The following is a 24491-nucleotide window of genomic DNA, read 5'->3' on the forward strand; positions in this document are numbered from 1 at the left end:
GCACGCCGCTGCCCACGCTAATCCGCGTGAACAGATGTCTCGCCTTTTCCATGAATGTCCCCCAGTCCGCTCGGTTCCTCTGGAGTGAGCGTACCCCCCCTCTGAGACCCAGGCCGGGGGGCTCGAGTGTGGGAAAGGTCAGGACCCCCCCCCCCCTTCCCCAAAACCCCCTCCAACCCCGGGGGCCCGGATCCATCGCGGTCGGGCCGGGGGACGGATTTACGGGCGTGCGGGAGGATGGACCCGTGGTCTCTGCTGGAACCCCCCCCCGTCCCGCCCCCTCCCCCCTCCTCCGGCGGGCCTCTCCTGGGCGCGTGTCCTCCCGCACCCGGGCATTTCCTCAGATCCCTTGCCAAACTGGGGTGCTTGGCGGCGTGTCAGGAATTGGCATTAGCGTGGATTAGCAGCAGGGGTGTCCAGGCCTTCTCCAGATTTGTCCCTTCAAGCAGGGGGATCACCAGGTAGGATCAGCTTGGAACCCTCCAAGATAAATTATTTGGACTATGTGAGCATGTATCATTCCCAATTAATTCACAGAGGATGATATTAAGATTAAAAGCCCCTGTTTTTAAATATTCATACCGGCTTTTTTTTCAAGCAAGGCAAAGCCGTTGACGCTAAATACCATCTTGTTCCGCTAAATAAAGTTATTGTGCTTAGATCTGCGGTCTCTGCTACAACAGTCAGAATTAACACAAGGATTTAGCCGGTAAAGCGAAGCGAATCCCAGTTTCATTCAAATGAGATGCAGTTTAAGGTTGAAGATTCACTGTCCAGTTTTGGCATTTTTTATGTATCACACATTTTCCTTCGAAGATTGAGATTGAAATCTTTGGCTCCGGGTGACAAGTGCCTGCTGATTAGACGCCTGCAGGGGTCCTCTGATCGTGACCTTTGACCTTCTGATGGCATAGAACGTCTTCCAGGGTCACAAGCTACCCGTCGACGCCCTGACAGACGGGCATATCCAACCAGGGGGTTTCACACAGCTCGCGGGTGGGGTAGCAGTGGGGAGGAGGCTCGTATATACACCCCCCCACGCTCCCACCCCCGCCCATTGCCTCCCCTGGGGAGTACGCGCAGAATGTGATGCTCACCCCTCGCTGAAAGTGATACCGCCGCGCCATCTCTGTCGCTCAGGGCCGCATCTGCCGCCCCCTCCACAGGGAGGTCCTGGAACAGACGGCTGCCCCCCCCCCCTCAAATAACAGTCTTGAGCTCTATTTACTTTGCACTGGCACAAAACAGAGGCACTAACGTAGAAAAGTAATGTCCTTTACAGAATCAACGGTGTTAAGGTACAAATTTCAGTTTCTTAACCTTTTCAGACAGTGAGGCTTCTGTCCACCAGATGCATTTAGGCGAGTGAGCCATCAGTGTGTGTGTGTGTGTGCGTGTGTGTGTGTGAGCGCATGTATGTGTGTGTGTGTCTCCTTAGCCGACACACATCTGTACTGTGTCTCTGGTTTCTCGAAGGCCTCTTCACAGCAGGGGACGGGGTGGCAGGGAGGGGGAGCCCCCCCATCGGGCTGGCCAGAGAAACATTTCGCAGGGACAGCCAAGAGGGGGTCACAGGCGGCCCCGCGAGCGACAAAAGTAATTTCTGTCACACCAGTTCGGAGTATGTGCGTGTGTACCTGCCGCTAAATGAGGTTAATGATTTACAGACCTGTGGGTAATGACGTATATAAAATAAGATGGTGTGAGGCGTGTACAGGAAAGAAACGTCAGGCACACACACACATGCTATGCTTTATATGTATAAACACAGTTAAAATATTTCTGTACTAACTATTGTGAAGCCTTATTTTTGCCAAGTTAAACAACTCAGACGTAATTTATGGAACCTGAATTCTGCGTTATGAGGAGCCTTAATCCGATGCACATATGAAATCAGGCCAGAGACAATGGCCAGTGGACGGTCGGTGTGCTGTGTGAGGTCAGCTCTGCGACTCCCACCCGGCCCCCTTTCTTCGCTGCTCCGCAGGCCTTTGCCACGGCAACAATGAGGTCCGGATTGACGCAAGGTGTGACCACGCGGTTTGACAAGTGCACCAAGGCACATTATTTCACCGTGGTAATAAGACGTGGGCTGCCGATCGACCCGCCCTACAGAAACGGGCCTGGTAATCTCTGAAAGGGGGGTTTAGGTCTGGCTTGCTGGGGAGGGGGTGGTGCAACACGGCGCCCACGTGAGGCTATCAGAAGAAAGTCGTGCATTGTACAGGTGGTACTATTGTATGGGCCGTGATCCACGCACGTTCGGGCTGCCGTCCGGCCTGGCCTGGCCTAGTTTAATCTGCCCGGCCCGCGCTGAGCCGGGCTGTGGCCGGCGGCTCATGTGTCAGGGCCCATCTCATGCCCTGTCAGGGCGATTTTTCAACACCGGCGCAACTGGAATCCATTTTTAAAGAGGAGAAGCTGGGGCATTCTTTGCGCAGGCCGCGTACCTTTTGTGCTGGGTGTCAGCCCCAGTCCACCCTCCATTGTGAGCCCCCATTTGAGGGGTCCCTGGGAATTGCGGGTTAGGGTCCACCGGGAAGCTGGGACAGGTGAGGGCGCTCCCCCCCTAGCCCCCCGCCACCCCTCCGCGGGACTCAGAGCCGGTCCCGCCGACTTAACAGCACATAAAACAACAGACGTGATCCTCCCACCCAAACAAAGGGGACCACATCCTTTATTTACCATTGTTGCTGCCCGATCAAGGTATAATTTCGGTGGCCATTCATGCGCGCTGACATGCGACGGCTACGCATTTCCCAGGTCGCCTAATGTGGGAAACTAATGTAGTGCAAGATAGCAGCATGTCTTTGTTAATCGGCGCCTGATTGTTTCAAGAAAATGGCCAGATAATTATGATGGCAGCCGAACGGGGAGCAGACGGGGGTTCACGCCATCGCGCACACGCGGAGGTAAACTGCCGTCATCAATCTGCTTCCCGAACTTTCATAATCTCTTCTTCTTTTCTGGGGAGTTTGGGAGCACACTCAGGGGGCTGCTTTTCATCGACAGAAGCACAGAACGATGCGTAAGGAACATGAAAAATGAGCACTCGTAAATAGTTACCCTTGGCAGCCATTTTTAGTAGTCAATAGCCACAACTTTAACGCTACTGAATAAATAGCAAATAAAATTAGAGAATATTAATAACAGACAAGGTGAATATAAGGACTAGTGATCTAACTCTTAAATATAGAATAACTAGTCAGTATCTAATTGTTTTAGTAAAAATTAAATGCATTGTCCCAATATTATATAAAATCACTCTGCAACTTGTCCTTCATATGCCCTGAAGGCAGGTTATCTTAATTATGCTAATGAACCCATGCAGACACTGAAGTTGTGCAGACCAGCGTGAAGAAGGGTATCTCCTAAAATTTAACCCAGCTAGGGAGAAGATACGGGGTCCCATGGATTGACCCCACTGAGCCCTCAGTGCAGAGCAACACTGAAACATGGGGGTGGTGGTTTGTGTGTGTTAGTGTATGTGTGTGTGTGTGTGTGTGTGGGGGATCGTGCCTGATACCAGTGTGCAGGTGACGAGTGTGTCAAACTCAGAGGGTGACATCACCAGCAGTCTCTGTGTGTCCAATCTGGAGGATTAGGTGCCTTTGTTACTTGAGTGGGCCCAGGATTATAAGAAGACATCATCGCAAATATCCCATCATCCAACAGGTTATGCCTGCTCGTTCCTGCAGCGGGGGTCCCATCCCTAATTCCACCCCCCTCACCTTTTTCCGTTCCTACGCTAAGCATCACATGCCGTGTCACCGGGTACGCCGCGCTCGCAGGCGGGTTTTACGGCTATTTCCAGATTACCCCGGAGGGAGGCGGGGTCTGTAGGAAGTGCCGCCATGTCTTGACACAGGGATTAGTGGAGATTACAGGCCCTGGCTAATGCGGTCAGGCGCTCACCCTGTTTTACCATGATTGAGAATGTTCCATCTATCTGCTGACAGCGTAAGACCTTCTGTAATTTTAAAAATGTCTTCCCGGGCAGTGGTTTCCGACAGCAACATGAATGAGCCCTGCCCACCCCCACCAAAACCTGAAAACTGGGAACTCTGGGAGAACGGCTGGGTAATCAGGCGCGGCCCTGAGTCCCGCTCATCCCCCAATGTCCCGCTCATCCTGGCATCCACAACGGCACAAGGGGGACAGATAATTACAAACGGCAGGGGGGCGTCCGGGAGCAGCCTGTTCCCTGGATGCGCTCCCGCCGCACCCCTGTGGCCGATGGCCCCGCCCCACGATGGGGGCACCACGCTGGGCCGGCCCGGAGGACACAGCAGGCCGTATGCTGCCCATCACAGCCCCCAGTGTCGCACACTCTGCCAGTGCACTGCCGGGGAAAATGCCCACCCTCCCTGCCCCCACAGCTGCTTTTATAAACTGACAGACGCCCCTTTGGTTCACAGTCAGAACGTCAATAAGCAGAGACGCAGTGGGGGGGACTGGGGCAGAGACTAGTAGACTGAGTAGAGCACTGACTAGTACTCTGATTAATGCAGAAACTGGCAGACAATACAGTGACTGGTACACTGCACAATGCAGTGACTTACTTTGATTAGTGCAGTAGCTAGTGCACTGATTAGTACAGTGACTGGTGCACTGATTAGTGCAGTAATGGGTACACTGATTAATGCAGAGACTGACAGATTAGTGACTGGTGCACTGAGAAATGCAGTGACTAGTGCAATGAATAGTGCAGTGACTGGTGCAGTAATTAGTATTGTGACTGATACACTGATTAGTATAATGACTGGTGTTCAGGTTGATACAGTGACTGGTAGATTAATTAATACAGTGACTGGTATACAGATTAACACAGCGGTTTATATACTGATTGACACAGAAATGGTATTCAGTGATGGTGATTACTCAGTTCCTGGTCCAATACAAATCAGTCCCATTTCCCCCAGTTGCCTGTTCTTCCTACATGCTCATCACTGTGTATGTAATTTGTTTGGCATAATCCAGACATATTCTGCATTTTAGGAGGGCCTGTCGTTTCATGTAACATGGAGCTCATGCATCACTAAGAGGTGTATCCCCCCACCCCACCCCATAGGCGCCACCTTCTGGTGAGGTTCTTACCACTCAAAAGGTCCTTCAGGTGCCTGAACCAGAGCTCGCAGTGGTCAGCGCTGAGGTTGTTCAGGTGCATGGGCCGCTCCTTCAGCTTGGCCCCCTTCCTGACGCAGCAGAAGAGTGTGAGGCCCAGCAGGGTGCCTCCCCACTGCTGGCCCACCGAGCGGCGCCGTTTGACCTTCACGGCAAACACATTCCGCAGCTCTACATGCTCCTCCCGCCTCCACGAGCCTGACTCCCCTGCGAAAAACACAAGGCAGCCAATGAGAGACTCTGCTTTTCAGAGACTCTGTGTGCATATCGTACATTATGTCAATCAGGCGTCTCACGGCTGCCTGACATCCTCTCACATCTTTCCTACAGTAAATTCACTGATTTAGCAGACATGTTTCCCCAAAAGAATTGCAATCTACCTATTAGTTGCTTTTACCCACAGCAACATACTTTTTTTTTAAAAACCACGGTCAGCCAGTCCCTGGAGCAACTGGGGGTTAAGGGCCTTGCACAGGGGCCCAAATCACGCTGACTGGGTTTTGAACTGGCAACATTCCGTTCACTGGCACAGTGCCCCATCCCACTGAGCCACGCAGCAGGAATAAAGGCATCCAAAGAGCAAAGACACAGTAAGGGCAGCGGAATAAAAAATGCAAAAGTCCTGAACACTTTGTCAACCATAATCGAAAGTGACAGGGAGAGGCCTAATCCATGCGCTGAACAGATATACAACAGGTATCTCAATCAGAGGCACAGCCAGTCCTGGGGTGGGGGGACTGATTTGCAGACTTACTATGAGCCCCCACTCCCCAAGACCCCCCACTAGCAATTTTGCCTATGGCCCCCAAATATCTCTCGTTCTATTTTCATATGTTCCTTCCACCTGCTGTGCGTAAGTTACCTGAGATGACCATTTGGAATAAAGTTTTAACCATTAAGTTCAAAAAATGGAAGCATTAATAGTCACAGTCTTAACCGGAGACGACAGGGGACTGGGAATTACCCATGACAAGAAATAACTCTGCCGTCAGGAGGACAGAAGAGGCTGTATTAAGGGGGCTGCTTGCTAAAGATAGCAAAGTTACTGCACGGAGCCTATTAAGTACAAAGAAAAAAGCTACAAGTTAAATACGATCTGTTTTAAAAATCTGATTTCTTAGATGGCCGTCACCATGTAGCTTGCTGGACTGATCTCAGTTTGCAGGGAGACCCTGGATTGGGTTGATTATGGTGCAGACTCCAGATGAAAATGCCATCTCCTTTAAATGTCTCCCTGTTCATAAGGAGCACATGCCAGCCCCAGCCACGGCTCAATTAGGAACATCCTGCCTGCAGTGTCTCATTTCCAAGCATGTCTTCATACAGGATCCTCCCTTTGAGCCCACGTTTCCCTGCAGACCCACACTATTCACTAGGTGTGCCTCAGGCACTAGTTCTAGGACCCATTCATTCTACTGATATCATGTTCCGTAAACTCCACTGTATGCAGTACCTTCCCATCAGGGGTGCTCTTCTCCACTCTCCCTAATTTTCCCCTCATATAACCCCCCCCCATATCCCCACCCTTCATTAGGCGTATCCTGGCCACATCGCTATGTTTCAGAACATTAACTGTCTTTTCACATGACTGAGCAAGATACCCGACACCATCTGTTCATGCTCTGGGTTTAGCTGTACTCCTGGATATCAAGCTATTTATTTAACGGTGTGGTCCCTTCCTATCGTGGTCTACACAAAAAAAGAGTCAATTTAATTACAGGGAATAAAGGTAATCTCCCCGGATGAAGCTTTTTCCGTCGGTAGGGACGAGCGCGTGAGCCGCCCCACGCCGACATGCACAGTCTACGGGGGAGCGGGGACAACACTCTTGGAGGGGAGGGGGGGTTAGGGTTGCTCCCCCTCCCCTCTGGCACTACAGTAAGCCGGGATCCTGTCTGAATCAATCTTGGCACATCTGCCTGACGTGGACCGTAAACAGGATTAGAGCAGGTTTTATCTGCTTGACGCTAATTGTGTTCGCAGTTTCTGCACATGTCCAGAGTTACAGACGTGCTGCCGTCAGGGCGCGGGGCCTTTCACGCCCTTTTCCTGAATTTCGGGGTATTACAGGAGCTGGCTTTGCTCTCCCCGAACTGCGTGCATGGTGTTTAGTACTTGGACCTAATTTATGAGCTCGTCCCCCCAATAAAGGGGAGTAAGATCTGATTTCGACACACCCCACGCTGAGCAGAATTAGAGTCAGTAATGAACCAGCACTGAACTGGTGCTACAGAGTCACCTCCTGAATCATCCTTATTATTGTTGTTCATCATGCAAACAGGTGCATTCACTATCGTTGCCACTTCGTAGTGCTTTGTCTATAATTTGTTTAATCCAATTATTGCATTTAATTAACTATTTGCAGCATACAAATTCAAATTTAATTGCTCCACCACAGTATAATCTCGGTGCAATCTTGTTTTTATTTTCCAGGTTTTGCCACAAAAGGTTTTCTCTTATCCTGTTTACTACGTTGCGCTACTGAGCAATCATGGAAGGAGTGTTACCACTAATACCTTACATTATGCTAATCATATAACCGAGTGTTTATCTTGCCGTTTTAATGTTAATTATTTTCTGCAATTCTTTCTAATTCTCGCCTTTCTTCTGCCCTAGCTAATGAATGCAGAATGTTCTCCAGATTCCACACTACAGATCCCCTCCTACCTGATCGATGGTTTAATATCGATAATCATCCACTTAGCCTCACACTTTAAATCAGTTTTTTTCTCGTGGAGGACTTAATATTAACCGCTATTGTTTGACAAAGGGCTGGATTTGTGTCTTATGGTCCTTAGGCATTTTTTGAACCTTTTTAATGGGACTGTACATTAAAACAATGGTTACTATAGCGAGACATATGGCGATCCTTAATAACTCCAATTACTGTACTTTGTAACATGGCTACAGGGGGGAGCTCAATTCAATATTACACTCCCCTACCCCATTGTTCTATTCAAAGTAAAGGAGTAAATTCAATAAAATATAAACTTAATGAGGAAAACATCCCCCGTGAAAAATCCTTTTGGATGTATTATGGTGGTACCAATATGCTCATTACCAAAACATGCCCCTTTCAATCACATTCAACAAATTTAAGTGTGAAGATGCGTGCCAACTTCTGAAAAATATTTGTTTCCATAAAGATGGAAGGTATCACCTCCCAGAATATCATTAGCTCTGGCACAACTGCCATTTATGCTACATAATCTTTTAATCAGGCATAAATTCTGGCAGGCAGAGCGGAATCCGTCAGTTTATTGGCATCCGCTCCTTCAGTAAGTTTCTGCAGCCTGTGAAGACAGAGGTTTAATTTGATTTCATTTGAAGCATAATTTGATTCATTTTCATGTGCTTCAGGGACCCTGCTTCTAGCGAATGTTTCCTGGAGCCGTTCGTTAGCGTGCTTCTGCTAAATCCCCACGTCTGCTAGCGCCTCACATGGATATCAATCACGATGCCGCTTTACGCTCGCAAGACGGCAGCTTTCGGTGAGGGAGATGGAGTGGACTTTCCGGTCGCTCGGCTATTTCACCATTATATGCATTGCGGTGGGCTTGGAAGCAACGCTTTTCGTACCGGCCAGGCCGGAGGGCCCTTTTTGGCCGTGCAAAACAGGCAGGTGTGCAGGCAGCTCGGTTCGCCTCTTGTAGCCACGTCAGCGCCGATACGTCCTCCCCCTCCCCCCTCGCTTTCCTTGGCTTTCTGGTGCATAGGGTGCCGTGGGCTCTCTGGATGAGCGAGATGTGGAAACCCAATCCCAGAGACCGCCCAGTATGAGGCTCTGGGCAAACTGGTCCCATTTGTACGCAAGCTGGTCCATATGTCTCGGGTCAAAGCTGTCGCAGATACAACAGCCTCAACTGTCCCATCCGACGACATGCGGGGTCTAACCACACCTGTCTTTTTCATTTACTTCTCCCTTACTCTGCTCATCGTTACTCAAAGCACATTCTATGCCCTACCAAACTGTACTTGACATATTCATGTTCACTGCTGTATCTTGGCCTACGTATTGCAACAGATGTTGATGAAATGGCCCAATATAATTTAGAGTATGCTTATAGATTTTTTATGCATAATTTCAGGTTTCCAACGTAGTGTGGGTGTAGCATACTTTAGTGTGCGCTGTAAGCAAACGTCCACAGCCAGGTTCTGCACTTCGCAAATCACCCAGTTGATTTATGGTTCATTCGGAATAGAAAAGCCCTATTTATGCAGAATTTATTTAAAGGGCTTAAACGCCATCACCTCCTGGCATCTGCAGCCGAAAAGAGAGAGCGCGGTTGCTTTGACACAAGCATCTTCCCTCCCCAGCCTGGCTGATGTCGTTCCCTGGCGAAAAATGAGGCTGATTTAAAATGACACGATGGGAACAGCTCTCATTTGGTGCACAGTGAGAAGTCCCGAGATTAAATAAAACTGTGCAGTCTTCTAGAAAAGTTTATTGCTTCCAGATGGATACAAGCTTCCTCCCAGCATCACTCCGGCTTGCAGGAGACGTGGGGGGCGCCCTCATATCATCATGCAATTAATGAATGGACAAAGCGCATCAATTTCAAACCTCATCTCTATCGGGGGAGGAGTCGAAAATACACAGCATGACCCCGCAGTCGATACGGAGGCGGGCAAAGAAATCATGATCCTCAACAAAAACAAGCAAATCATTCTGAACTTTGTAAGGATTAAACAAAAAAAAATCCCTATGTACAGTTCCAGTAGCTCAGCCCAAACTGCTACACGTCCATCGCGAATGCAGGCATTTTTGCTGACCAAATATCTGCCTTATTGAAGGCAGGCAGGCAGGGTTTTTGTAAGGGTTAAAGTCCTCTTTGTTTCATCCCATCTGTGCCTGTGGTAGACACATACAGTGCTCTTGAAGATGAAACTAATACTGTATATTGAAAACTGTCCAAGCACAAAAGCCCTTTGCCAGCTGAGTGTACTGCTCTTTGCCCCATGTTGTGTGTGGCCATGTGGTTCTCAGTATGATGCCGAAGACCATATTTTCCACCTGTGCCTGCCGAGGCCCATGTGACTGACACGCCGCAATCCAATATTTACATTTTTATATTGCTGTTTACTAGGCCGCGGGAAGCAAACCGGATAGGTGGTGGCCTTTGACGGCCGTCGGTCCTTTTCCGTTAAGTCGTGAATTTAACATTGTTTATCCAACTTTATGATTTGGTGGGGGGGGGAGATTGGGCGTCGGAGCACTAGCGAGGTCCAGTCACACCATGCTGCCGGGCTAATTAACTTTTTACTGTCGGGGCAACTGTGAAGCAAGCACGGTTTTCCGACTTAAATCCCTGATCCGGGGCCTCCGCTGTCGCCACGGTAATTAAACGCATAGAGCGTCTTTGAGGGGCCGAGCAGCCCGTCGTCCAAAGGTGGAACTGCCTCCTCCCCATGAGCGGCATTTGTCGCTTGGGGTGTTTTAATTACGGGCGCGCACCTGCCCTGGCGGGTCTCAACGCACAGTCTCAGGTGTTGCGGGGACAACGTTACGTGTTCCGACATAATGAGTGGTTATTGATGGCAATAAAGCCAGTGATTCCCCAGGAATAGCTACCGCTACAGATAGCCGGCCATCACGCTGCATAGCATCTGTTGCCTTGAGCCCCATCTCTAAATCACGTGCTAATCCATAAAATAAAAATATTTTTTAAAAGTTAAATAATCACGTGCAGGTGAGAGATGCATATTAAGATTTAATTACACGTTTAATTTCATCTGAGCAGTTTTATTATGCATTAAACATATTTTGCCACATATCTTGGCAACATGTGGTAGTATGTAGCTGCCTACACATATTTACTACACCAAATAAATAAAAGAGAAAATTAAATTGCTCACAACAGTGGCAGCCTGTGACTGAGATTCACAGATAACATCCATGTTTGAGTCCTTAGCAGATTACAGGAGACAGGGTGACTGAATTTTTTTTTTCACTTTCTGTGCTCACTGGGCAGAAAAAAGAAAAACAAGATCAAATAACATCCGCAGTGCAATTAGTTCCTGAAATCCGAGTCTGACCAGTGGCGTAGATGAGGAGAAAGGTGGCCTCATTAAACTGGCAAACCCCTCAAAACTGCAGGAAGGATGTTCTTCCATTAAAATACCTTATGAAGGCCATCAGACTCATCGATACAGACGCCGCACTTGTCAAATGCACATCAGCAGTTCACCTAAAAGCCAGCGTTTCATTTTGAGTGACTGAATGGGCTAAATGAAATTCAGTCAAGTTGCTTGCACTAGGTCCGCTAGACCCGTGTGTACCGTATTCATGGATAAAACAGCAAGAGGAACATGCGTGTTAGCAGCGAAAGGTCACGATCATAAAATACGTTTCCTGAAAACATACGGACAAACTGCTGCCTGGTTAACTTATATAAGAAAATGTGCATGAATTTCCAGAGGGAAGCACAGAAAAAAAATCTTGATACGTGGAAAAGCGAAATCTTAGTATGAATTTGTGATCATGAACAATTCAAAAACAATTTAGTCATGCAGCTTTAGGCCAAACGTCATGTGACAGGATCATTTTATAAATGCAATTCATTGTAAAATTATTACATAAAGATCCCAGTGATTTATATAACCACCGCAGTTACACGTAGCACAGTGCTGACGGGCTCTTTCAACAAAATACATGATAATCTCTATTTATAGTCTGCAAAGATTTGCAGGCGGATTAAACAATAATCGGCTCAGTTTTTTTCATTCTGCGTGTCCAGTTGTTATATGAGCTTTGCGTGAGTCAACCTGAATTGACAAAACTGTCTGGGTTTGCAGAGCCTTTGAAATACAAGCTAAATATCTGTAACTGTTAAAAGATCCAAATTTCCCCTTCTTGTGATATTGCTATAATGGGTTTATTTTGCGATATCGTTGATGTTATAATACGTTTTAAATCTTCGTACACTGCTGTAAGAGCATGATTTTGATTTCGCCTTGGGAAATTTCCATTCCAAACATCCCACTTTTCTCCAGTCATTTACTAATCTGTGAAAAGTACCACAGACTGGCATTCAGCAAGAGAGGGCTGCTGCTGAAAGTCTGCGCCGCGCTCTTGATCCAAGATTGATCCGTTCGCGATCGAGTTAAAATCGGCTGCTGAAGAGCACAGGAAGCAACCGGCAGCTGACAGAAAGCCCAAGCGGAAGCATGACTAATCTGCCGGCTCTTCCATACACGCCAGAAGAAGCATTCGAATTTAATCAGGTCCTCTACCCGCACACAGAGCTAGCTGCAGGTTTGGGACACGGGTCACAAAAACACAACGCCTCCTACAATACAGGCATCACACACAAAAGTTTGCTTTAACACTTACTACTTGCACCTAATCTTCTCAAATTAGCTTAGAAAGATGACACTGCTATTGTCCCTTGGGATAGGAAAAAAAAACAATGCAACCACATTCATTCCGGTTTTTAAATATAAACACAATTGTACTCTTAATATATATATATAAAATATTAATATTTTATTCATAGTAAATGCAGTGATACTTGACATGATCCATCCATCCATTTACTGAAACCACTTATCCCATCCAGAGTCGCTTATTCCGGTGGCTACAGGCGCAAGGCAGCGAACAACAAAGGATGGGGCTACTTGACATTATTTTATTAGATAATTACATTGATATTAAATATAATTCCACTTGAATCAACATTTTCTATAGCCTCTAAAGAACCGATTCTTTATTTCAAGGTCATAATTTAACCAGCCCACTTAACACAAACTGTACAAGTCACGAGGGTCACTGTAGCTTTCACTAAACACGAAGGACAGACGACATGACCAGGATAAGCCTTCCCCAAGCGGAAGAGGGGCCTTAGAGCCGTCAAACTGGGAGCCGTGGTGAATCCACGCCTCCCTGTCATGTTTTGGCAGTTTCGTGACAGCATTTGGTAAAGACCACGGGGGCACTAGATGGATGCTTTCTTTGTAATGAGAGTGCTGAGTTAATGGCATTGGCTTACTCTCCCACAAAAACACTGTCCATAAAGCTTAAGCAAAATACACCCGCGTACGGGGCACGCAGCGCCTCTGCTACGGGGAATCGAGAAAACACAGAACAATAAATGCCAGCATCCACAAGCACGCGATGCACTTCAGCTACAGATTGTCGGACACGAGTCAGTCACCCTCCGCGACTGTGAGAATATGCCATAAACCATAACGCTCAATGTATTTTTATGTGAGGTTTTGCCCCAGTTTATCATACTGTAATGATGATGGTTTATTGATGGCATATAGCAAACCCTGCATCTGGATAACAGCAAAATAACTCAATCCACGTTCCAAATACGAATTAAAACTTAAAAATGCATAGAATTTAATCTTGTCTGCATTTTGTGACAACACATGCATTGCTGTAAAAATAAAACGCTCGATTAATTTTTGGAGACTTTACGAGCCTGCAAAATTCATCGATGTCAGCTCTTATGATATTGCCTGATTTTCTTCCTTCACATATTAACGTTGCCGGTGTGTGTGATAGCACACGGTGATCCCTGATCATCTTTCTGAGTGTCATTGGCCTGGACATTCTGCTAACTGTCCACAAGTCTGACAGATGCCGTACTTTAGGTGGCCACAACAGTTGGCTGGTGTCTCTTTTCAGCACATCTGTTACACAAGACTTTTGGCAATATGGTTCATTTCTTGTCTTTTGGGGTTCTGTTTCACACCACACACGTAAGCCGCTTTTTTTTCCCACAAATCAAGTTATATGTTAAAAGGGCTTGTGTTCCGGCACAATATGCCGCAAGACTAACCAGACCCATTTACGGAATCTGGAAAGTGCCCCAGTGCTTAAAAGGCACTCAGACTCCAATTAAAATAGCCAGAGATGTTGAAGCTTTAAAATGATCATCCTTCCACCAGTGTAAAAACTAAGTTGCCAAAAAAAAAAAAATAAATAACCCTTATTACTCAGAATGAACAACTATTTTATTTCCGGGGGGGGTGATACGGGGTGAGAGGCCAGTGGTCCAGGAAAACCAAAACAGGCCCTCATTCCGTTCTAGATATCGGATTTTCCTTATAATTATTATTGATGCCTCTTAATATTTATTTACTACTTCAACGAGTCTTTCAATATCAAAAACAAATGGAAGACTTCAGAAAACAATGTATGCTATCAACATGCAATAGTGAAAGAAGCCGCTTCAAAGGTTCAGCAGAAAGTGATGGAAAAAGACAGCCACTAAATTGAAGTACTGCTGCTGCAACATCAGCTACACTGAGTCTGTAAATCACAGAAATGGTTCATTAATAACCCCTAAATATTATACGTATTCTTGACACAAGAAGGTACCCCTTTCTCCACCTGTGTTTCTCAATGCGTGACGTTCTTATAAATTACAATATAATGGAATTTTGCAGGTCTACCTTGCGAAACCTGCTTCTGTTTTTATATGCAAATAGTTCAATCACATGCAGTTAATTTATCAGCATGTGATGGTGACATTAAAGTAAATAATTTTATGAAGCGCTACCTGTAAGACCCCCGGAGATCTCCCACTCAACCTGAGCATCTGTCCCAGTCTGCCGCCCAGCTCCAGTCCTCCCAGGGGGCTCATTTCACATGCTGTCTCAGGGGCTACTTGCAAGCAGTGACAACTGACTCCCATTTCATTGCCCTGTATCAGTTGACAATCTCCTCAAAACGCAGTCAACCCACACAAAGGCCCAGATTCAGCCCACTCACCACGGCCATTGTCCCCAACTTGGAGGGGCTGACTGAATAAGTGGCACATTGTTCCCATACATGAGCATTTTATAAATTCCCGCTACCCGAAAAAAAAGAAAAAGAATGCAATATGTGGTGTAACAATATTTGTGCAATAAAGGCCATAGCAGCTGGGTGTCAAGCCGCTAGTGGCAATGCGATCAGTACAACCTGCTCTCTTCGCTGACTTCATTCCCAAAATCTAGCACTGAGCAAGCAGAAAACTACACCTGCCCTCCATAACACAATAATATATAAGTATCCCCAATCATTTTTCAGCCTTAGTGAACCCATTGCAATCTTGGGGAACCGTACGCACATCCATTTAATATGAGGTTAGTGTGTAAGTAAGCTTCTTGTGCAAATATTTAAATAAAGCAATCACTATCTTACATAACATGATGGCAGGGGGAGAACTGGGCTTGGAGGAATATTTTGGGACAGTTTGTGTATATACATATATTATGTGTGTATATATTCAGCTTCATTATGCAATTATTTATATTGCTTACAGTATAACTCTGTTATTTTAATTACAACTGAATCATACAGCTATATATTCTTAGTCCGTGCTTATTTTTTTAACACAACACGAATGCACACTGTTGTTTGTATGTGTTTAGTGACCTGCATTTACTTCACCGTTCCCTTCAATCCATAGAAAATGCTAGAGCTGAAAGAGTTTATTGCATGTTAAATGACAGGGTTTTTTATTTCACACATTTAGACCGCACCTTGCGGTGTCAACGTCAAAAAAATTGGGGCGCTCTGCTATTTCGGTGTCACCGCTACGCCATCGGAGTAGGTCCAACGCACGCTAGAACGTTGTCATGGAAACGACGGAAACTCCGCAACCCACCTGTAGGGGTCTCCGGCTCGATCGGAGTCCATATTACCCTCGTCGCCGTCAGCACTACGTCGCAACTCTTTTTTTCTATTTCAAATATCCCTTTTACTATCGCGTCTTCGGCGTTAAACGCAGCGCCTTTTCCCAAGATCGGCGCCGAGGGCTTCCCGGTGCGCAGCCGAGGAATGGACATGGAACGATTCGATCGTTGCTGGCGTTGTGGATGTTGTTGATGCTGCTTGTGCTGTTTTCTCTTTTTCTTCCTTCCACGACTGCCTGTTCTCAAAGGAGACACCGGTTGCGTTTCTCGTAACTCCTCCTGACTTTCCGACCACGCATGTCGATTTGCAGATTTTCGAGGGGACTCAAACATGATTCAGAAAAATTTGTAGCAAGCAAATTTCTTCCCGGCAATCAGTGTTGTCGCATTAATTATCAGGTCAGCGCGTCCCCGTCATTCCCCGCTCCCGTATAGTTCTGCTGCGGAACTTCCTCTTCGGCCTACCCTGAGCGTCTTACAGCAACGCGCGTCCCCGCGAAAACGTCCGACCGTTCCGGTTACGCGCATAGCAACTGCCTGCTTACCACGCACCTAATAACCCGTTATTGAATATCTAAGATTAAATGTTTTCGGCAAGTGTAGAGCAAAGTGCCACAAAATGGTAACGGCAGCGCCATAATAAACGTGTTACACCGAATAGTAAAAGTAAATATACTGAAGTGTTTAAACTATATTGGCTGTGCATGGGTGAAGTATGGGTGAATGCTATGTAGTTACTTAAAAAATTAAAGTGAAAAATATAATTTGTCTCGTAAATATGATTATAATTATCTAAAATTAGTCAATAATAAAGAGAAAGAACTGAGAAACAAATTTCCGATAAATATGCTATTCATTTGAACGCTATTTTAAACTCCCGTTTAAATGTCTGGCTTTTTTTAGGGATTACGTTCATATCTTAGTACGTATGGGATAAACTTATGAAAGCGCTCAAGTAATTCTGTGAGTAAGGGACCTAAATGCAGTGTGAGTAGTGTTGATATTTTTAGACTCAACTGTATACATAGTGTAATCAACCTTGTTTTGTTGTTTGTTATTGCGGTATCAATAGATGCTGCATGGATTTGTGCCTTGACAGGCCTATATTTACACGGTGTGATGATACTTTTAGCACCATGGACAGCTCTTGAATGAGGCGTTAGAGCGTAACCATACTGTACTTTATGCAGTGGAGTTTACAGCGGGACACCTGTCCTTCACTCCAGTCACATAAATATATTTTTCGCCTGAAATTCTAAGTTTCGTATCAAAACCCGAGCATTGAGTGCATCGAAGTAAATACGAAAATTGCCATTCACGGATGTTAAAAATCGAAACTGATATATGGAGCAAGTATGGAGCATATATGGGAATATGGTGAATAAGTGATAAGTTTGGTATTTTGTGATCGGGACGATATAGTTACTAATGGATTCGTGGTACGAAAATGCAAATTGTTATTAAATAATGCGAGGGTCAAAATACGTTTGACGGAAAAAATGTGTGTTCTGGGGTGTTTTAAGGAGCATAAATCAGCAGAATATGTTCCAGATATTGGTGTTGACTCTATGGTATTTTCCCATCTGATGGAAGTACTGTGCTATGCAGTGAGTGTTCATGCATAAACAAGATAATTTTCATAAATTAAAATCTCCCCTGCAGAAGTAACATCTGTGCCTCCCTCGCTTTGCATAAAAGATGGTGGCATGCGGATGCCCCTCGACTGTCTACAGCAATCCATGGCGTTGAGAATAGCCGTTTATTTTGTCCTTGAGCTATTTATAAACATAAATTTACGTTAGAGGCGTATGCACTCTCTGGTTACCTTAGCTCATATACGCAACTGTCCTATTTAAACAGTTCATGTGTCACGTTAATCCCTTTCCGTATTATTGAAATCGGTGTCAGTGGTTGACAAGTACATTTTATTTCTTGATTTATTACGTCATTCGGAGAATCGCTTCCTAATGGTATTCGTTCTTCGGTCTCATTGTTGCTCATTTTGCAGTATATAGATAAAAAGGGAAAATAACACGGATGAAATAAGTATACAAAAGTCTTGTTTTAAGAGTTGAATTATTGATGGGAAGCATGCCCTATTATCGTGGCTTTAGGACTATGTGAGGGAAAGCGGAATATGCAAATATGATTTAAAGTACTGCCGAGGGGGGAACAAATGATGCCAAGTGCATATTCTCAGGATACTTAATTCGCATCTATCTTCAGCGTACACGGTGGATGCAATCAAGGCAGTAGGTGAAAGTAAGCAGCGCTGAGAGCCAGTGTGCCTGAAAGGCACAGGTTGAAACAAGCGAGGGGTCGCCAAGTCGATCCCCATGAATTTTGTTCAAGGACGTCATTAAGCCCTACTGTGTCAGTACCAAATACAGAGAAGCATGCATTCCCTTTAAATTTATAAGCAGGATATACTACATAGTGCTTACTTATATTGATTTTTTTCCTTCCAACTAGTAGGCCATGGGTTGAATTATCTTGAGTTTTATTGACCTCAAATTCAGTAATAAATAGCCAAATAAACAGTCAAACACAAGCAAACATGCTTGTTCGTTTTTGCAGGTTTATTAGTGACATAAGAAATAGTTTTACTGTGCACAAAGACCAAAGAAATATATATGAATGTCTGTTTAAGTTGAATAAATAAACTACGGTGTTCGTTCTGAATGCTGAACCACCTGTCAATATTTATCAACAATTGGGAACACGATTTTGGAACATGAAGTAACAATTAATATATCATGTACTTTGTCCAGTGTGCGCACTGGCGTTTGTGTGTTTTTTTCAGATTATAATTTCATGTATTGTGAACTTCAAAATATATCCATAACAAATTCACACGTAAGTGGAAAAAATGTAATTATGGACTTTATTCTACAAATAATAATTCGCGCCTTTTATGAGCTATCAAAATAAAAACAATAATCCCATAGGAATTACGTACACTAAGAAATCACATCGAAGGAGAAATGTAACTTTTGACCAAATATTCAACACTATCTGCAATTTAAATAGATAAGAAATGCGTTGTAAGCCTCAATGCGATGTGGCATTACATCATATTGTACAAGTTAACAAACAAAAATACAATACAAATTTTATTAAGTTGAACCGGCATTACACCTCAAACAGCACTTATTCTGAACCGCATTTGTACATGCAATATCTATTGCGCTATATTACGTTTCTTATTCAAGTCCAGGGATTTCTTTTCAGAATAGAGAGGGGTATAGCTGTGATCACTGTCTAATTTGTACAGCTAAAAATGGGGGAACTAAACTTCAAGTGATAGTCAAGCGTTTTTTTCTGTACATAGGGAATCACCCAGAAAAGATGACGCCCTTTATAACTTCTAGGAAGCGTCTTAGTGTCCAACCATATAATTATTTTTTGATTCTTAAGGAAAACAGAAATTTAAAGAAAATTAGATGATTTGTGCAACCTTTTGCAACCTTGCTTGATTTTACAGTAAAAAAGTGCCAAGGCAACTTAACATATAACTGAGCACTTTCCCGCTGGTTAAATCATAGCATTATTACTACCATCATTACTGTTTTGTATAAACAAGACACACCTCTATTATTTTATAAAACATTGATGGAGTTGCATGGGATAAAATAGGAACTTGACCTTATAAAAGTTAATTAAGAATTCTGTACAAAATCACAGCAAAATAATTCAGTATGGAATAGACTAGTAGTAAAATGTAGTTGAAAAAAATATATATCTTTGTTAATTTTCTCGATTGGCCCATTATCTGTTTAAAAATTGCATAGTTTCCAAATTATTGCTTGTGATTTTGTTACATGGATGATATTATTATAACATTCGTAATACGGCCACTTTGATTTCCCATTGTGACCGTCATATAGAAGCGCTATAGAGTATAATACATAAGGCGAACAGGAGTGTTCATTCCAACCTCACCAAAAGGCAGTAACGATAATAAATACGTACATAAGTTTAAGCATGTAATATTTGCACTTTTGCATCAGTGAAATTCAAATGCGTAAATGCTTTCAGACAGTCTTTAACAGTGTGTCACTGTATTCGTTAGTCGTGGAATATAGCATTCAGCTGCGCGTTCATGACTCTGTCATGGTGAGAATGTCCGTCATATGACATGATGTTTTCCATCGGTATCTCGCAGCGCTGTGCGGAGCTCGCGTAAAGGGACGGGTGAGCCTGCGGTCCCGCCAGACCCGCCGCTGGGTAATGCATGGTGAAGGCGTAGTTCTTTTCGAACTCTGCAGACGGCTCGTGCTTGAATGAAAAGTTCCCGTTCACACTTAAAGGGGGGCTCAGAGGTCCGTCGAATGAGGGACTAGTGCAGTCTGTTAGTACAGATTCGAAAAACGGCTCCAGTGCGCTCCCGTAGGAATGCGGCTTGACATGAAAAATGTGGGAGCTGTCCATTGTACCATATGGCGGGCTGGGAAGACCAGGGGTTTGATAAGAATAGGGATGAGTAGCAAAGGAAGCACTGGGTGTTTGCATATGAGGGGGTATGTCCTGACTCTGCTCTGGAAGAAAAGTTCTGGGGTTCAGCTGGAGACAACCTGCTACCAAATTAGTGGTTGGCTGTGATAATCCTTTGCATAGGGCCTGCACAAAGGACATCAAATCTGGACTTTTACCCGAACGTAGAATCTCAGAAAGAGCCCATATATAATTTTTAGCCAGCCTTAATGTCTCTATTTTTGAGAGCTTCTGAGTTTTCGAGTAACACGGAACAACTTTACGCAAACTCTCGAGCGCATCGTTTAGCCCGTGCATGCGGTTCCTCTCCCGCGCGTTCGCCTTCATGCGTCTAATTTTAAACCTCTGGAGGCGAGCTTTTGTCATTTTCTTCTTCTTCGGCCCGCGTCTCTTGGGTTTCTGATCGTCGCCATCTTCCTCCTCATCTTCCTCCTCGTCGTCATCATCTTCGAGTCGGTTGAGGCCATCTACATCATCTACATCAGCATCCTTGTCTATCTCCTCGTGGTCCCCATTCTTCTTTTCCATATCGAGCTCATCTTGGGAACTAAGACATTCATCAGTCCAGTTTGAAGCACTCTGGGACTCCGGCATCATGCTCCCCTCTGTGTATGACTTGGTCATTCTCGCACGCTGTCAGAAAGATAGCAAAATTAACCATGAAGGTAATACTGCCTGCACATTTAGTCAGCACAAAGCTTTTCTTATTTTTTTACATTGAAAAATAATAATATAATTAATCTGAATTCCAGTTTTGTTTTGAAGAACCAAACAAATATAATCCTGTGTATGGATTATTATCTACTTAGCTTTTACAACAGCCTACCGTTATGTAACTGTGATCAAGGTATAAGCAGATCAAGCTCTGCAGAACTTCTGTGTACTACATCTATCAAACGTATGAAACCCGAATGACTGAAAGAAAGCCAACTTTATGGTAAAGCGAAGGTGCATGTTAACATAATTTATAAAACCTACAATCATTAAAAACCGCAAAATTGTGATTTCGCGGTTTCTAATTGATATATACTTATACATATATACATATAAGTTTCGGATATTACGTATTTTGTTAATCAAGAATAAAAGCGATTGTGTTTGCGCTTGTTTGAAATTAAGCTGAAATTTCGTTTATACAGTAAACATGAAATAACAACAACAAATATAATAATAATAATAATAATAATAATAATAATAATAATGCCTGAAATTCCTATGAAGTATTACTACTTTAAAACAATAACCAGTGCCTTAGCAATTTGGTGCAACAATTGAATTCTCAATGGTTCCCCCGATACTGTAACAGGTAGCATATTCTGTTATCATTTATTACACACTTATGGACGACACGTTGTGTTTAGTACACAGTAATCTACCTGTACTTTAATTACATGATATTCAAATAAAATACATTAGCAGTAATTAAAAAGAGCATCATGATTAATTCATTAATAAGGCACAGAACTCTGCTTCCCGTTTTTTGTGGGAATTATTAAATACACAACAAATATAGCAGTACTGTAGGCAAGTCGACCTTTAAGTTGAAAAATACCTTTCTCCTGCAGAATGTCTTTTTATGTGAGTTGCATGCCCTTCCAGGTGTGTTAGAGGTCCTGCGAAGTCTGTTATGACAGGCTGCTGTACGGATGCGCAGGTTATATAGCGGTGCTGCTGATGCTGAGAGATGAGCATGTATACCTCTAGCCGCTGTTAATATCCTCGCACCAACGACTGTCAGGAAGCTCCACCTTTTTCTTCGGCACGCGCCATATGGTCAACTACGTCAGGCAAACGGCCCCAAGCGTCACGTGACAACTTCCATTTGTATTCAACAGAGCTCTCTATTCCATCCCTTTGTGGCCAAAAGAAAGTGGCCATCTGTCGCCAGTTAGAGACTCTGCGGACCTGTTTGTACCCGCAGGATGAGTTAACCCTTTCACACACATATTTTCTTCTATAACAAAAACATACTGTAGGACTCATCCCATTGAACACACGTGCGGGTTTATGTGCATTGGCTACACGTTACATGCGTACAGTTTCCATGTACGGGCTCAAATTTACACTACCAGATTTGTTAACAACTTGTGTATGATTGAGTATGAAACCTATGAGATTACACAGTAACTAGTAAACACAGAGAGTGGACTTAATCAAGTTAATTTTATTTACCCGAGTATAACCATGCATGCATACACAATTTAATCAATAAAAATAACACCAACAAAATAACGGCGATTATGATTATCAAGATGACTTTAAGTAGGATTTTAACGTTGATGCTATTTACGAAATAGGCCTAGACCGCATCCTAAAATAACTTGCACAAGGCTACTGGGTCAGACGACACTAAGCGTGGGTTTAAGCTTATTTGAAAAAGTCCAGTGCTTATCTCTGGTAATCTTTCTAATTGCGCGTGCTATTGATTGAAGACAGTGGTTGTGTAGTCTGGACTGAGCCCCCAGTAATGAGTCTCTTCTTTTGAGACTGGGGGTCGGCACGCGAGCTGCACGCGCACAAACAAAAGCCTGTTTCACGGCTCGCTGGCCTCGTCCAGCGTTCAGAATCCACTGTTTTACATTCAGTTTGATATAATCCCTAAGAAAAATGACGGGGTGACCGTTAAACGGCCAGCAGGATAAATGGGAAAACCCAAGACAATAAGAAAAAAAAAACTTAATTGATTTCGGCCCATAACGGGGGAACAGTTGTGCTGGCGGTGGGTTACTAACACAGCGATTGTCTTTGCTTATAATGAAATTTTATCATGAACATAATTTTACCTTTATTTAATCTGCTGAAAGACATGTCAATAGTCGCATCCATCTTCTGTCAAAGGCGGTATAACTGGCCAAAATTCATCAACCACGTTATATCTTAACGGGATCAGATTAATAAATGTATTGCGTTTCTCCCTAACACAAAACCCGACCGTTCGATATCTCTTGGGAATGCTGTAATATCTTAATTATAGTAAATGATGCCTGCCAAACAATTGTTATTTTTATTTGTAATTATGCATTTTCTTGCCTTATTATATAGCTTTATATTTCATTCCAGAGATGAAATTCTGGTTAAATAAAGTAGACAATAACATATTTTAAACATATTCACTACAGAATTTTGATGCCTGGTGTTTTACGAGAAATAGCAAGAGTCTTTATATACGTTTGCTCAAGCTTGAAAAGTGTTGCCTTCCTCATGTTTACTCAGCTCTGATAAGTCTATATTTAACATCTGGTAATGGTCTGAGTCAAACGCGCAGGGTGCATGTCCGCAGGTTGAAAACCAGGTAACTGTGAAGTGGTCACAGAAATTCGGCGCCTCCTAGCTCTGGGGAAGGGCAGTTAATCTTTCTCATAAAACGACAAGTTTTGTTGATCAAACCCCCTTCCATCAGCAAAGCGCTGATTTGGAATGTTTGCCTTGCGCCAGCTCATGGTTACCGCGCAATCCACGGCCGCCGTGGCGTTTAAAGTGATCGAAAAGAAGGGATCAGTTCAGCACCACCGACAGCTACTCTCGACAGCAGCAGGGATCTTGAGGAAAATACATACATACATACACATATGACAACATATACCGATGACGATATACACACACACACGCGTATTATTTTGGCTTCTTTCCTTTCATTATCTCACATCACTATACATTATTTCTCGTGCTTCAAGAGTTTCACATCAGTCCAGCTTTTGGTGTCGTACAAATCCACAGGCTTTAACGGTAAATGCACACTAACGGAGATCCAATGAAATAACTCATGAAAACAAATAAAAAATAATCTAGTGCTACTAGGATGCCGAATGAGCCACGTTATCCATTATTCTAATAACTTAATTAGTTTCAGTACCTTATTTTAATAATTGTCCAAGTTATCAAGTTAAAATGGAAATCTTGTCTCTCACGAATGCATCTTACTTATAAAAAGTATATCCACAAGCACTTGATACGGACTGAAAACAGTAACGTTTTAAATGAACAAATACTAAAATGACTGAATTGCTATTAATTATTATATTGCTCAAAATCACTGCAATTATTCAGTGATAAGATTCATTATCAGTAACCAGGAGGGTGAATAATACGAAGGGTGAACGATAGATGTTCAATAAGGTATGAAGATTATAAAAATGAAAGTGATGTGCAGAGATTTAACTTCAATAGGAAAATGAATTATTCCATAGTGTAATATAAGTATAATACTAATTCTAATACATTTTAAAGGACTTACAGCAAAGATG

General features: G+C 43.9%; 2 protein-coding genes across 2 annotated transcripts in view; both read right to left on the reverse strand.

The window, feature by feature from the left end:
- Positions 1 to 16392, reverse strand: part of cerkl (ceramide kinase-like) — a 37922-nt gene extending 21530 nt beyond the window's left edge. Inside the window, exons 1-2 of the mRNA XM_048979540.1 lie at positions 15726 to 16392; positions 5098 to 5331 (exon numbers count right to left, since the gene is read on the reverse strand). Coding sequence (XP_048835497.1) covers positions 5098 to 5331; positions 15726 to 16086 — 595 coding nt within the window. The 5' untranslated portion in view covers positions 16087 to 16392. The remainder of the gene's footprint in view (positions 1 to 5097; positions 5332 to 15725) is intronic.
- A 2231-nt stretch (positions 16393 to 18623) lies between these two features.
- neurod1 (neuronal differentiation 1) lies at positions 18624 to 21981 on the reverse strand. The gene is made up of 2 exons (XM_048979568.1): positions 21800 to 21981; positions 18624 to 20880 (listed from the first exon to the last, which is right to left on the reverse strand). The coding sequence occupies exon 2, from the start codon at positions 20869 to 20871 to the stop codon at positions 19822 to 19824; it is 1050 nt and encodes a 349-aa protein (XP_048835525.1). The 5' UTR covers positions 20872 to 20880; positions 21800 to 21981; the 3' UTR covers positions 18624 to 19821.
- Positions 21982 to 24491: the final 2510 nt, after the last annotated feature.

Source organism: Brienomyrus brachyistius, chromosome 16 (genome assembly GCF_023856365.1).
Source record: "Brienomyrus brachyistius isolate T26 chromosome 16, BBRACH_0.4, whole genome shotgun sequence".
NCBI lineage: Eukaryota > Metazoa > Chordata > Actinopteri > Osteoglossiformes > Mormyridae > Brienomyrus > Brienomyrus brachyistius.

Bases quoted from the DNA above. Each gene is read 5' to 3' on its own strand.
- neurod1 (XM_048979568.1), bottom strand. From the start codon at position 20,871: ATGACCAAGTCATACACAGAGGGGAGCATGATGCCGGAGTCCCAGAGT.